The sequence below is a fragment of the Onychomys torridus genome, chromosome 9, assembly GCF_903995425.1.
Source record: "Onychomys torridus chromosome 9, mOncTor1.1, whole genome shotgun sequence".
Lineage (NCBI taxonomy): Eukaryota > Metazoa > Chordata > Mammalia > Rodentia > Cricetidae > Onychomys > Onychomys torridus.
This window is the reverse complement of record NC_050451.1, coordinates 51,234,370-51,247,976: the sequence shown is the minus strand read 5'-3', so window position 1 is coordinate 51,247,976 and position 13,607 is coordinate 51,234,370. Positions and strand designations below refer to the sequence as shown.

At 35.9% G+C, this 13,607-nt stretch overlaps 1 protein-coding gene across 4 annotated transcripts in view; it reads left to right on the top strand.

Moving 5' to 3' along the window:
* Ints6 (integrator complex subunit 6) overlaps positions 1–13,607 on the top strand; it is an 81,868-nt gene that overhangs the window by 59,914 nt on the left and 8,347 nt on the right. For all 4 annotated transcript variants that reach the window (XM_036199051.1, XM_036199050.1, XM_036199048.1 and 1 more), the window contains 7 exons: positions 3,720–3,872; positions 4,322–4,454; positions 5,874–5,968; positions 7,417–7,527; positions 8,942–9,157; positions 11,388–11,514; positions 12,217–12,359. In XM_036199051.1, coding sequence (XP_036054944.1) covers positions 3,720–3,872; positions 4,322–4,454; positions 5,874–5,968; positions 7,417–7,527; positions 8,942–9,157; positions 11,388–11,514; positions 12,217–12,359 — 978 coding nt within the window. The remainder of the gene's footprint in view (positions 1–3,719; positions 3,873–4,321; positions 4,455–5,873; positions 5,969–7,416; positions 7,528–8,941; positions 9,158–11,387; positions 11,515–12,216; positions 12,360–13,607) is intronic.

Below are 13,607 nucleotides of genomic sequence, written 5' to 3'. Positions count from 1 at the left end.
AATACTTGGGATAATTTACCCCCAATCTTGGAAGTCATAGTCTCAGAAACTCACAATCTCTTAACTTGTACACCTTTAGTAGTGTTCAGTGTTGCTACTTGGAAGTTCAGCTTGTAGGGATTTTTCTAGTTTTTATTTTATTATTTTTTAAAATTTATTTATTATGTATGCAATGTTCTGCCTGCCGGCTAGAAGAGGGCACCAGATCTCATTACAGATGGTTGTGAGCCATCATGTGGTTGCTGGGACTCAGGACCTCTGGAAGAGTAGTCAGTGCTCTTAACCTCCGAGCCATCTCTCTAGCCCTGATTTTTCTGGTTTTGCCCACATGAATTGTTTTACGAATGTTGATGGTTGTTGAGTGATCATGATACATTATCAGTATTCTTTATGGTAGAATAAATTTAAAATTGTAATTATTATATTGGTTGTTATAATTAATAATTATACATTTTGTATGGTAATTTACACAATAAATTTAAAATAACTAAAAATAAAAATATCTATTCAGACTTGTTTAACCAATAATTTTTTCAGATTAGTTCTTTTTTTGTTTTTTGTTTTGTTTTGTTTTTTTGTTTTGTTTTTTTGTAGCGTCTAGGGCATGACAGTTACTCACTGATATTACTCCTAGAAGATAGGTTGAATTTCAGAGATTTTTGAGCAATCAGCTATTATTCATGAATTAAAGTGAACAGCTTATGCTTTTTGTTTTTTACTTTGAGATATGAACCTCTATATGTATTAATAAGGTCTTTAACTAGTAGTACATGAAAGTAAAAGTTTATTAAGTTTCATTGAATTATCTTGTTTGTTTTTTCTTTTCCACATTGAATGTATTTAATTTTTTGGTTTGCTCTTACAAACAAGCTTTCCATTTCCTTGGTGATTTTTACTTTTTTTTCTAGAACTTTTTTTTTAACTCTTTCATATTTTTATGAAATATCTTCTTGGTCATTAATCTTCATATTAATGACTGCAGTATAGTCAGTCTATAGTATTTCATGGAAAGTGAAAAAAATGGAAGTTAAAAACAAAGAACAAGGTGCATTTAGAGGAGTGGGGGAGTTAGCTGGAATAATACTGGTTAAATAAACCAAACTACTTGTGCTTAAAATACAAGACTAGGGAATGTGAGCTTCTCCTAGTCCAGGTCAGAGTGGCATTTGAAGTTGTTTTTAAAGGGTCACCACTTCAGGAAAGTAACTTGGTTTTTATTTGGAGCAAATTAGGTAAGTTGTAAGGGCAGGTAGGTTACTTGCTGGGCTAGTAATATGGTTCATTTAAGAGATAGTTTTTGTTTTGTTTTTAACTAAAACGATGAAAGAGAATCATAAGAAATAATACTAGAAAGAGCTCTTTAAAATTTGTTAGTTGAAGGCTATTAGCAGGGGAATGACATTTATACAAATTACTATTTTAAGTAAGTATTGTTACTGAAGTTAAAAGTGAATCTCCATTTACTGTTGGCCTCTGGATCATGGCTCTTGTCTTCCAAGATTGTTTTGGGAATTAAATGGAAATTCATAAGAGAATTTTCTGTACCTAATTTTAGAAGATTTTCCTCTTGGAAAAGGAAAGAGGAATTTTTAAGACTGGCCTAAAAGATTGTATTTTAAATATTTTAAATCTTTATTCAAAGTTAAATATTTGGGTAAAATATCCCCCCACCTCCTGAAAATAGGGTTTTTGTTTGTTTGTTTTTTGTTTTTTGTTTTTTTTGGTTTTTCAAGGCAGTTTCTCTGTGTAGTTTTGTGCCTTTCCTGGATCTCGCTCTGTAGACCAGGCTGACCTCGAACTCAGAGAGATCCGCCTGGCTCTGCCTCCCAAGTGCTGGGATTAAAGGCGTGTGCCACCACCGCCCGGCTGAAAATACGTTTAAACAAAATGCAGCAAGGCAAGAATATATTTACCATCTTGAACATTACTGATCTGTGGACGGATTCTCAGACATATATACTGGAGAGCACAGTTTGCTGACTGCAGTGGGGACAGGGCAGAATAACAGGAAATGGGATCTGCTTGGTGTATGTTTGGAGTACATATTGGGAAGAGGTACTAGAAATGTCTCTCAGAGTTTGATTCTTGGCAGCTTACTCATTCTCTAAAATTTAGTTTTAAAAGAGAAAATCATGAAAGAGCCAGAGTGAAACACAGGGGCATGAAAAATAATGACCTATTCACACAGCTGCCTGTGGGTAGCATGGCTGGAGCATGGAGTCCATCTGTAGGTTATGACTGAGGACTGAGACTAAAGCAGTGAGGCTTTTATTTGTGGAATTAAAGGAGCCTGGGGTCTGTCCTGTGGGGGCGCCCCCCCCCCCATGCTTGGCTGCTACTTTTACTGCATTATTTTAGGTAGTGAACTACATAAAATGACAACAGGGTTATTGGAGTGGGCTAACTAGTCAGGGAGACTAGTTAAAAAGTAATTGTGACAGTCTAACTGGAGAAACTGAAGATTTGAACTGATGTGGTAAGAAAGATTAGTTGTTAAAGTTGAGGATTTGATATTATCAAAAAAGAAGGTGGCAGCAGCTAGCACTGTTTGTTCTGGTGGGTTCTTAGAATTGCAGTTATTTATTTGGCATCTTTTTGAAATGGAAAATGGCAAGGTTATTAGAAGAGAACTTGTGGTTTGGAGAGAACTAGATTAGATATAATGTATCTGAAGGCTGTGTAAGCGTCAGAACATGCTAGTAGACAACTGTAGACATAAGAGAAATGAGATAATTTTGATCCTTTAAGGTGGATTTAGGAACCACCAAAGTATAGGTATTTCTGAAGCCAGCTGAGTCCTTTCTGGAAATGCAATCTCAGATTCGAGCTCATACATTTTTCCTAACTGGTGAGGTATTTATGAAGGGGACTATATTTAGAGATAAAGAAGTGAGTATCATTTTTTTTAAAGATTTTATTTATTTATTATATATACAGTGTACTGCCTGCATATATGCCTGCAGGCCAGAAGAGGGCACCAGATCTCATTAGGGTTGGTTGTGAGCCACCATGTGGTTGCTGGGAATTGAACTCAGGACATCTGGAAGACCAGTCAGTACACTTAATCTCTGATCCATCTCTCCAGCCCTATCATGTCTTTTTTAAGTGTTGTGTTTATTATGTCTCTAGGACAAGGACCTTCAAAATAAGGTTTTGTTATCTTTAGGAATGAATATACCAAAGGAATAATCTGCCAGAGGAATCCATTGGGGAATTCAGAAAGAAATAAAACTTATAGATAAAAGTCTATGTCTTTTACTACATATACATTTTATTATATCTATCTCTATATCAATAGTTTGTAAATAGTGTCTGAATATTATATACTCAGAAATTAATCAAGAAATAGGATTAGTGTGGAAGTTACTATTCTGTATAAATAGATTGCTACAAATGAAGATTTGGACATTTCTTTCTTGGATATAAAAGTAGTGAATATCTTTTAATTCTAAATTAGTTAAATGCTTTTTATTCTAAATTTTGCACTTAGGACATATTTGATTTTTAACAAATTGATTTTTATTTTACAGATTTTGATGTTTTCTTTTTCTTGGGGATGTTACATAAACATTAGTTTGTTTCTTTTCTACCAGCTGAGTGGTATTTCTAGTAAATTAAACTTACAAAACTGAGGAAGTAAACTTTGACAAGAGAAATGTACTTAAGATGTGTTGATTTCTGGTATTTTGTATAAATAGTAATGAGATTTTCCCCTCTAGCCACCTCGTACATCTCATCCTGTAGTGAAGTTTTCATGTACAGACTGTGAGCCAATGGTTATTGACAAACTGCCTTTTGACAAATATGAGTTGGAACCTTCACCACTGACTCAGTTTATTCTAGAAAGGAAATCTCCTCAAACATGTTGGCAGGTAAGCAAGATGTTTCTTTTCTCTTTTTTCTTTTTTTCTTTCCTTTTTTTTTTTTTTTTTTTGAGATGTGTCTTAACAAAGCTAAACTGGGGGACTAAAGAGATGGGCAGTCAGTAGTACTATATTGGCTGTAAGAGCACAAAGACCTGGTAATCCAGATTTTGGATTCCCAGCACCTGTTTAAAAAAACAGGTACAAAAGCTTATCTTCGCATTGTGGTGGAGACCTGGGATTCGTTGGCTAGATGTCTGGCTGAAATGGTGAGCTCTAGATTTAGTAAGAGACTATATCTCAAAGAATAAAACAGAACAATTGAGGAAGGCACCCAGGGTCAACCTCTGGCCTCCTCACATACCTGCACACACAAGCTAAACTGAATCAATCTATGGTTTGCAGAGCACCCACTGCAGGTTTATTGAATGTGGATTTTAACCTTTCTTCTTAAACAGGTGTATGTGAGCAATAGTGCAAAGTATAATGAACTTGGTCATCCCTTTGGTTACTTGAAAGCTAGTACAGCACTGAACTGTGTCAACTTATTTGTGATGCCTTACAATTACCCAGTCCTCCTTCCTCTCTTAGGTAAGTCATTCTTGTCATGTGCTCTTATGTAATGCTAAGGAATGGCCTTCTCTTCTTAGCTCTGGAGATTAATGAGAATGCTAAACATACTTAAGGGCATTTTAATTATAACCTGCTTGTGTTTGTGATAAATTGGAAGTCAGTGTAAAATCTGCAGAGGTACTCTACTATATCTAAAAGTTTGAAAATTAAATATTCTAACTTTCTACAAGTAAGATTTCTTACAAATGATAGTTTCTAGTGTAGGCTTTCTGCATAATGCACAAAGCGTGCTATATTCATTAATATGTGAGTACATGTTCTAAGAATTTATCCAACTTTTCATTTGGAAAACAGTTTTGTGTGAGTATGTGCATGTAGGTCACAAGTGACAGGTCGTCCTTGGACATTATTGTTTAAGGAGCCATCCACTCAGTGGTTGTTGGGTTGTTTAAATTGATGTTTATTTTTGTGTAAAAACATGTGATTCTGTGTGCATATGTGCCATGGTGCTACAAGGACCACTTGGGAGACTTGGTTCTCTTCTTTGACCATGTGGGTGCTGAGGATCAACTTGGGTTGTTAGGCTTTGTTGCAGGCACCTTAACCCACTGAGCCATCTTACCAGCCCAGAAAGTACCCTATTTTTTTGGTTTTTCATGACAGGGTTTCTCTGTGTAGCTTTGGTGCTTTTCCTGGAACTCACTCTGTAGCCCAGGCTGGCCTCGAACTCAGAGATCCGCCTGGCTCTGCCTCCTGCATGCTGGAATTGAAAGCGTGTGCTACCACTGCCCAGCAACCAGAAAATACTTTTATAATGAAGGAATTTGTTCTGACATGAGAAAGCCCAGTGTTTGTTTTCAGGTTCAGTCTGGCTGTCATTTTTGAAGAGTGCTGAGAAACATTCCTTCCACAAAACATCAGATTTAAAAGTTGTAGTGAGGGGAGCTGGAGAGATGGCTCAGCGGTTAAGAGCATTGATTGCTCTTCCAGAGGTCCTGAGTTCAATTCCCAGCAACTACATGGTGGCTCACAACCATCTATAATGGAGATCCTAAGCCCTCTTCTGGCCCTCAGAGGCACATAGAGACAGAGCACTGTATACATAATAAATCTTAAAAAAAAAAAAAAGGTGTAGTGAGGATATTAGTGGGTATTTTTTTTATAAGAACTATTGTACATATTTGATTTTTCTAACAGGATATAAAATTTCTTTTTTTCCTTGTGTATTTTTTGATATTACTTCATTTTTTAGATCATAATTAACACCGTTTTACCTTAAAATTGAATTACAAACAAAAACCCTTAGAGCTGGGTTTCCCGCTCTTAATTTTGTTAAGATTTTCTGGTGTTGCTGCCTCCTCAGTAACAAAGCAGATTTGAGAGGAGCTTTGACTAGATCCCAGTGAGTGATGCTATTCTGCTGTTTACTGTTCCCAGATGACTTGTTCAAAGTGCACAAAGCCAAGCCAACACTGAAGTGGAGACAGTCATTTGAAAGTTATTTGAAGACAATGCCTCCCTACTATCTTGGGGTAAGAATAACATTGTTAAAGTAGACCTGGATGCTTACAGCTTTTTGTCAGTATTATAACCTTTTACCCATCACTGTAAATGACATGAAAATGGAATGTACAGATGGCATATTATGAGTTTAATGATGTAGATTTTAGTGGTTTATAGAATAATAGTGATTGTGAAAATATGTGAATACTGTATAGCCATGGCCAGGTACTGTGCTGGCATGATGTGTGTAATAGTGTTTGGTCCTTATAGTCACTCTGTGAAGCAGACTTGCTTCACAGATGAAGGTCAGGAACTAAAAGTAAAGTGGTCCATTCCTAGCTCTAGTTTCTACTTTGATGCAAGAATTTTCCATCTCTGTCTAGAACTAATCTTCAAGGCAGCCCCAGGTATCATCAAAAGATTAATAAAAGTTTAGTTGCTTTGAAAGTCTAGCATAGGCTGGAGAGATGGCTCAGAGTTTAAGAGCACCAACTGCTCTTCCAGAGGTCCTGAGTTCAATTCCCAACACCACATGGTGGCTCACAACCATCTGTAATCAGATCTGGCACCCTCTTCTGTATACATCATAAATAAATCTTAAAAAAATAAAGTCTAGCTCAGGGTACTTGTCCTGTTATAGAGTAAGAAGGAAGGGACTTTCAGATAATCCTGACTCAGTTATCTTTCATAGCAAAATCTTTAAGAGCATTACATATGAGCTCTGGGATTTGATTTCAGCAGACACCAGAGCTTATGCCCTTACCATGCCATTGGTTGTCTTTCTTTTTCTGGCTGTGTCTTGTCCGCATATATTAGACATGTTTACTGGTGACAGTTTACTGTATAAGTAAATGTAGATATAAGTGACTCAGAATTAGCACCTTCTTACTATTGAATGTTTTCCTGTTATATATTTGTTTTAAAGTTTTTATTCTGTTTATTCTCCTATTTGTTTTCCCTCTTGAGAGCTTATTTTCTATTTCAGCTTAGCTAGTGATGGTAATAGTGAGGGTCGACACCTGTTTTCTGTCTGTCACTTGTTTACTGTGTGCCATGACACTCACCTAATTCCATGACAGCTTGATCAAGATAGATGTTACTGTCCTCCTTCTGAAAGTGAGAGCTAAATGAGGAGAGGGTGTCTCTGTACTGAGTTGCAGTTCAGTGCTTACCCTCAGGTAGCAGTCAGACTATTCCCCCAGCCCCACCCCGGTGTGCCTGCTCCTGTCTTGCACAGGAGTATCTCCCCATGGTACTCTAGCATTTCAGGACTTCATTCTTACTGCCCTGGAATGGATTATTATGCTTCTAATTCATGTTAATTATCTTAAATTGCTTTTCATGCTACTGATAAATTGTATTATGTTCCTTTTAAGGCAAAGAATGCAGTTTGGGGTGGGAAGTTTTACAAAGTCACTATATAGAACATTTTTAACAAACTTGACGTTGAATGCTATTTCCCTTTTCTTTTCTATAGCCCCTGAAGAAAGCTGTTAGAATGATGGGCGCACCTAATCTAATAGCAGACAGTATGGAGTATGGACTCAGTTACAGTGTCATTTCATACCTCAAAAAATTGAGTCAGCAGGTAATGTCAGAAAGTGGAAGTGAGCATTAAGAATTTGATGGATAGCTAGCTGGGCAGTGATGGTGTTCGCCTTTCATTCCAGCACTCGGGGCAGAGGCAAGCAGATCTCTGTGAGTTTGAGGCCAGCCTGGTCTGCAGAGTGAGTTTCATTACCCTGTACTGAAGAACAATAAAAAACCCAAAACCAAACAAAGAAAAGAATTTGACTGATAGCTAAGATAGTTAATAGCCTAGAAGCTCTTTCTTGATAGCTGTCTTCTTTATTGCTCTGGTGCTGGGATTAAACCCAGGGTTTCTCACATGGTAGGCAAGCACTTTGCCACTCAGCTAATATCGCTGGCCAACACTTTCTTCCTTTCATTTTAAGGCAAGTGAATCTACAGCAGACTAGAATTTGGTAGTCCTGTTGCTTCAGGCTCCTGAGTAGCTAAGATGGCAAGTGTACTACCACATCATAGCTAACAGACTACAAGAAAGTTCCTGCTGGTTCTCAATTGCTAACAATTCTCATTTATGAATATGGCTTAACTTCTATATATGGTTATTGGGGATTTTTTTTTTTTTTTGAGAATTTACTTTAGAAAGATCTTTCCCTTAGGGAAAAAAATTACCATTTTATTTTGCTTTGTGTTTTAAAACCTATATTTTTTGGAATTGTTTCTTTGGAGTTTGTAAAACCATGGGATTTTATTATTCTAGCTATAAGTTTTATGAATAGATACTGTGACTATCAAGCAGTAGGCAGTTTACTTCCATCCAAATTGTGAATGTCTTTATAAACATTTTTTTTCCTAGTACTTTAGATACCTCTCTGAAACGTAAAAGGAATCAAAATGTGGCTCAAGTCTGCATCAGTGTTTACCATATCTGTACATGTGTAGTTATGTGTTAAAATACATTGTCTTCAATTTGTTATCTTATTTCCTATTGCTTCTGAATTGGGAATGTTTTCTTCTGTGAAACATTTATACATCATGGTTTCTGTGTGATGAATATTAATAAATAAAATGAAGGCATGTTTGGCTCACTACAAAAGGTTAGAGCTGTGGGGGTTTGTTTGTTCGTTTGTTTGGTTTGGTTTGATACAGGGTTTTTCAGTATAGCTCTGGCTGACCTGGAGCTCACTCTGTAGAATGGGATGTCCTCAAATTCAGAGAACTACCTGCCTCTGCCTCCTGAGTGCTGGGATTAAAGGCCTGCACCACTTCTACCTGGTTGAATTGTAATTATTTTAACTGATAAGGTATTGTTATTTAAGGTATGTTTGGTTTACCTAGTACTCAATGTAAACTATGATTACTTGGAGACTTTAATTTTTTTAATGCAATAAATTTATGGAAGGGCATATTCAGTAGTATCTGAATTTTTTTTTTCAATTGTGCATTGATGCAATTCTTGTTTCTTTTTATTTTAGGCCAAAATTGAATCTGATAGAGTCATTGGATCTGTGGGCAAAAAAGTAGTGCAGGAAACTGGGATTAAAGTCCGAAGCCGGTCACATGGTTTGTCAATGGCACATAGGAAAGGTTTTCAACAAGTGCTGCAGGGAATTTCAGAGGATGTTCCCCACAGGCTGCTGGATCTTAATATGAAGGAATATACTGGGTTCCAGGTTGCTTTACTAAATAAGGTAAGAGTCAGCTTAACACTGCTTTAGTTGTGTTCTGTTCTTTATGGAACAAGTCACAGTTGACATTACTAACGTTCAGTGTGTCCAAGCTTCAAGAGGTCCTTTTATATGGCTGTAGAATGATCCTCATTGTATTATCACTGAACCATTGAGTTTTGGAATTCAAACAGAAATGGTATATGGTATGAATGAATGAGTTGATTGATGAGTAGTAAACTTATTTGTTTTATAGATGAAAACAAAGGCTTAAAGATTGCTAAAAATTATAGAGCTGGTGTTAGAATTCACCTACACTGAAGACCTTAAAATGCTTTATACTCATTATTAAAACTATTTTCATTTCAGCAGCCTTTTTGTAGACAATAGCCAAGCTGATTCTAGCATTTATATGGAAATATAAAGGCGCTGGAATAGCTGAGCCAATTTTGGAATAGGAATAAAGTTAGAGGAATGAATACATGATTTAGATCTGAAAAACTATAGTGATTATATCAAGATGATTGGATGTGGTTAAATACACAGAGGAGAGGTCGAATGGAATAGACTAGAAGCGGGTTCTCACAGTCATTTGACAGGTGCCATGATAATCAAACAGGAAAAAAGCCTTGTACAGTGCTACAACAATGGATAGTCCTATACAGAATTAATTAGACCATTGCCTCACGTTATTTGAAGTAATCATGGTCATGAATAGAAGAATTAAACCTTAAGCTTACAGAAGAAAAAAAAGTCTCCATGATGTTTTCAGCTAATGAAGATTTTTATAATACAACATAACAAACAAAATTGCAAACCCAAAATGTTGGTAAATTGAACTTTTAAAAAAATTAAATATCTTGCTCTTCAGTGAACTGTTGTATTGTAACAAGATGTAGATGAATGGTTGAGTGGTAGCCTAGCATCTGAGAGTTCCTATTTTTGCCCTCACTACTATATACTTTAACGAAAGAAGAAAAAAAAAAAAAAAAAAAACCAAAATGGGCAAGGTACATGTTAGAAAGAAATACATAACATCTGATAAAAGACTGGTATCAAAATAACTGACATCCAGCTCGCTAACAAAAATTGAATATCCCAGTAAAAATAACCAAAATAACCCAACCGAAGAAACACGACCAGCACATAAAAAGGTAAATAGCCTCGTTAGCCACCAGAGGAATGCAAATTAAAGCATGATGTGATATTCATAGTTACTGAAGTGTGTAGTGTTGGTTCAGACACAGAAGAATTGGAACGCTCATGAGTGAAGGAAGGCTAGCTCAGCATTTAAGAGCAATTGGCTGCCATTCCAGAGGACCTTATTTTGAGTCTCAGCACCCATGCCATAGCTCATAACCATGTATAACTGTAGTACCATGGGATCTTGAGGCACTGCTTATACACAGTACACCATGCAGGTAAAACACTCACACACATATAAATAAACTAATTAAAAATAAACAAATAAGTGGCTGAAGGGCCGTAGCTTGTGGTTTCTTAAGAGGTAATAGAAATATTTGTTACAATCAGCAATTCTTACTTGTGTCAAGACAAACGAAAATACTTATCTATATAAAATACATGTGCCAAAATTTCATAGCCACGTTATTTATTGTAGCCAAAAAAACATCCATGTAGTTTTTTAAAAAAACAAAACAAAATGCAATAGTGTTGTGGACTAAAAAAAAAAATCAGGCTAGTGAAGTAAAAGAAGCCAGATGTGAAAACTTAGGTATTAGAATATTCCGCACATAAGATGGAATGAATATTGGTAGGCAGAAAGCTACCTATAGAGGATAGAAATAGGAATTGATAATAAACAGGGCTAGGGAACTTTCCAGACCATGAAAGTGCTGTAAAGCTAGGTTGTGAGGATATTACCCAACTATAAACTCACACACTTACTCATCAGGTCACATGTTGATGGCAAAATGTTTTTTAGAAACCCTTCTAGTGTTTAAATAAGGAGTTTTGTTAAGTGATTTGCTTCTCTTACCCAGAACATACTAGCCCTTAAAGTTAAAGGTGAGGTTGAAATTAGTTTGTTGAGCTTACCATAAAATTTCTATCATTTGGCCCTAAAACAGTGTTTAAGATGGCATCATGTGTCTGTTTCTTTTTTCCTTTTAAAGCTACTTAGTTAACCTACATATTTTATATTTTATTTCTGGTCCTATGCTCCAGGCTAAGAGATTGAACACCCTTTTAAGTTTTGTTTAAAAATATTTTATCCTTGAATGTGTTTATATAGGATTTGAAGCCTCAGACCTTTAGAAATGCTTACGATATACCAAGACGGAATCTTCTGGATCATTTAACAAGAATGAGATCTAATCTTTTGAAGAGCACCCGAAAATTTCTAAAAGGCCAGGATGAAGGTTAGAGTATGATTTTAAATATTTGTTTGTAAAGTAATTTTTCTTTATAATTTGTAAGGGAATGGTAACATGAATTTTACAGGCTAATAGTCTCATTGTTAATTCAAACAAATGACGCAAAAGGAGAGAATCTCATTCACACACACATACATATATATATATATATATATATACATACATATATACATACACACATAATTACAAATTTAAAAAAATGAATTTTTTTAAAAAGGGTAATTTATCCCTTGCTTTCTTCCTTCTTTCTGTCACATAAATTCTTTGAACAGTTTGTTTTCATTTGTAGCCTTCAGAAACATGGCTACATGTAGTCGTTTTCTTGCACTATTTTAGTGTCTCTAATAGTTTGACTCTGGGTGGCCATTTCATGGCATATTCTGCTACTTTGATGTATCTATGTCATCTGCTGCAAATCACATCATTAACCTTTGCTGTGACTTAAGTGTTCTCACTCACTGCAGGTTTATATTCATGCAATAATTCCACTTTGCTTTTTTTTTTTTTAACAAATGCTACTATATTTTGCCTAGAAGAAAAAATTAGTACTTTAAATTTTTCTTTTGGAGATTTAAAGGCTGTTATATTTTTAATTTCTCCATACTAACTTCCAGTACGTTGTAACATGGGATGAGTGTAATTATTAGTGAGGGTAACTTTTATTGTTGATATATTCTCTCTGAAAAGATCAAGTGCACAGTGTACCTATAGCACAAATGGGGAATTACCAGGAATACCTCAAGCAAGTACCTTCTCCACTGAGAGAGCTTGATCCTGATCAGCCTCGAAGGTTGCATACATTTGGCAATCCCTTCAAACTGGATAAAAAGGTAACTCTGAAATGTTCTATGATATAACTTGTTTGTGGTAGCTGTTGCCAATTTAGCTAAAGTTATTTTCTGGGTAGAGTATCTTATTAAGATGTCAATTGACTAAATTGTTAAAGAATTGAGATTAGTTGTGCCATTTAAAAAGCTGTATAGAGGGACTGGGTAGACAAGAGACCATGTCTTAAACAAGGTGGAAGGTGAAAACTGGTACCTGAGTTTGAAACCCCTGACTTTCATATATCTAGTATGGCATGCCCATATCCATGCTGACATTAATGTATGTACCCCCACACAAATGGCATGGACATTCAAGAAAAGGGTAATTTCTGTTTTGGTATAGAGTAGAAAAGTAGATAGATACCAGAGGCTGCTGGAAGAAGGGGAAGATAATAATTAAGGGGTACTAAGTCTTAGCTTGAGGACTAAGTTTTAGTGATCTATTGGCAACATTGTAATCCCAATTAATAATAATAATGCATTATATATTTCAAAATTGCTAAAAGAACATATTTTTAACTCCCTCACCTCATCATACTTGAGTTGGTAAGATAATGGCTGTGTTAATTTCCCTGATATTGTTTAAGTTTTTTTCTTTTGATTTTTTTGAGAAAGGGTTTCTCTGTTTAACAGTCCTAGCTGTCCTGGAAGTTGCTTTGTAGACCAGACTGGCCTTGAACTCATAGAGATCAGCCTGCCTCTGTCTCCCAAGTGCTGGGATTAAAGGCATGCACCACTATTGCCAAGCTTAAGATTTTATTTTTTACTTTCATGTATGTGTGAGCCTGTGGGTTATTCTCCACACGTGTTGGAGTTTTAGAGACTAGAAGAGGGTGCTGGGTCACCTGGAATTGGATCTGTAGGTGTTTATGGGCTGTCACATGCATGTTGGAAACAAAATCTAGTTAAGAGCAATAAGTGCTCTTAGCTTTTGATCCCACAATTAAGTCTTTAAAATATAGTGTGTGTGCATGCTCATGTCATGGCACACGTGTGGAAGTCAGAGGACAAATTTTTGTGGAGTCGTTTCTCTGGTTCTTCCACTTTCTATGGGTTCTGGGCTCAGAACTTGGGTCCCCAGGATTGTGAAGCAAAGCACCTTTACCTTCTATTCTACCTTGCTAGCCCTTGATTAACCCTTTCTACACTGTTTGCATAAGTCATGCTATTATATTATATGCTATAAATGTGTAGTTATCCATCAGTTAAAATACATGGTGGCCATTACATTTTAAAAATTGTGTATAAATC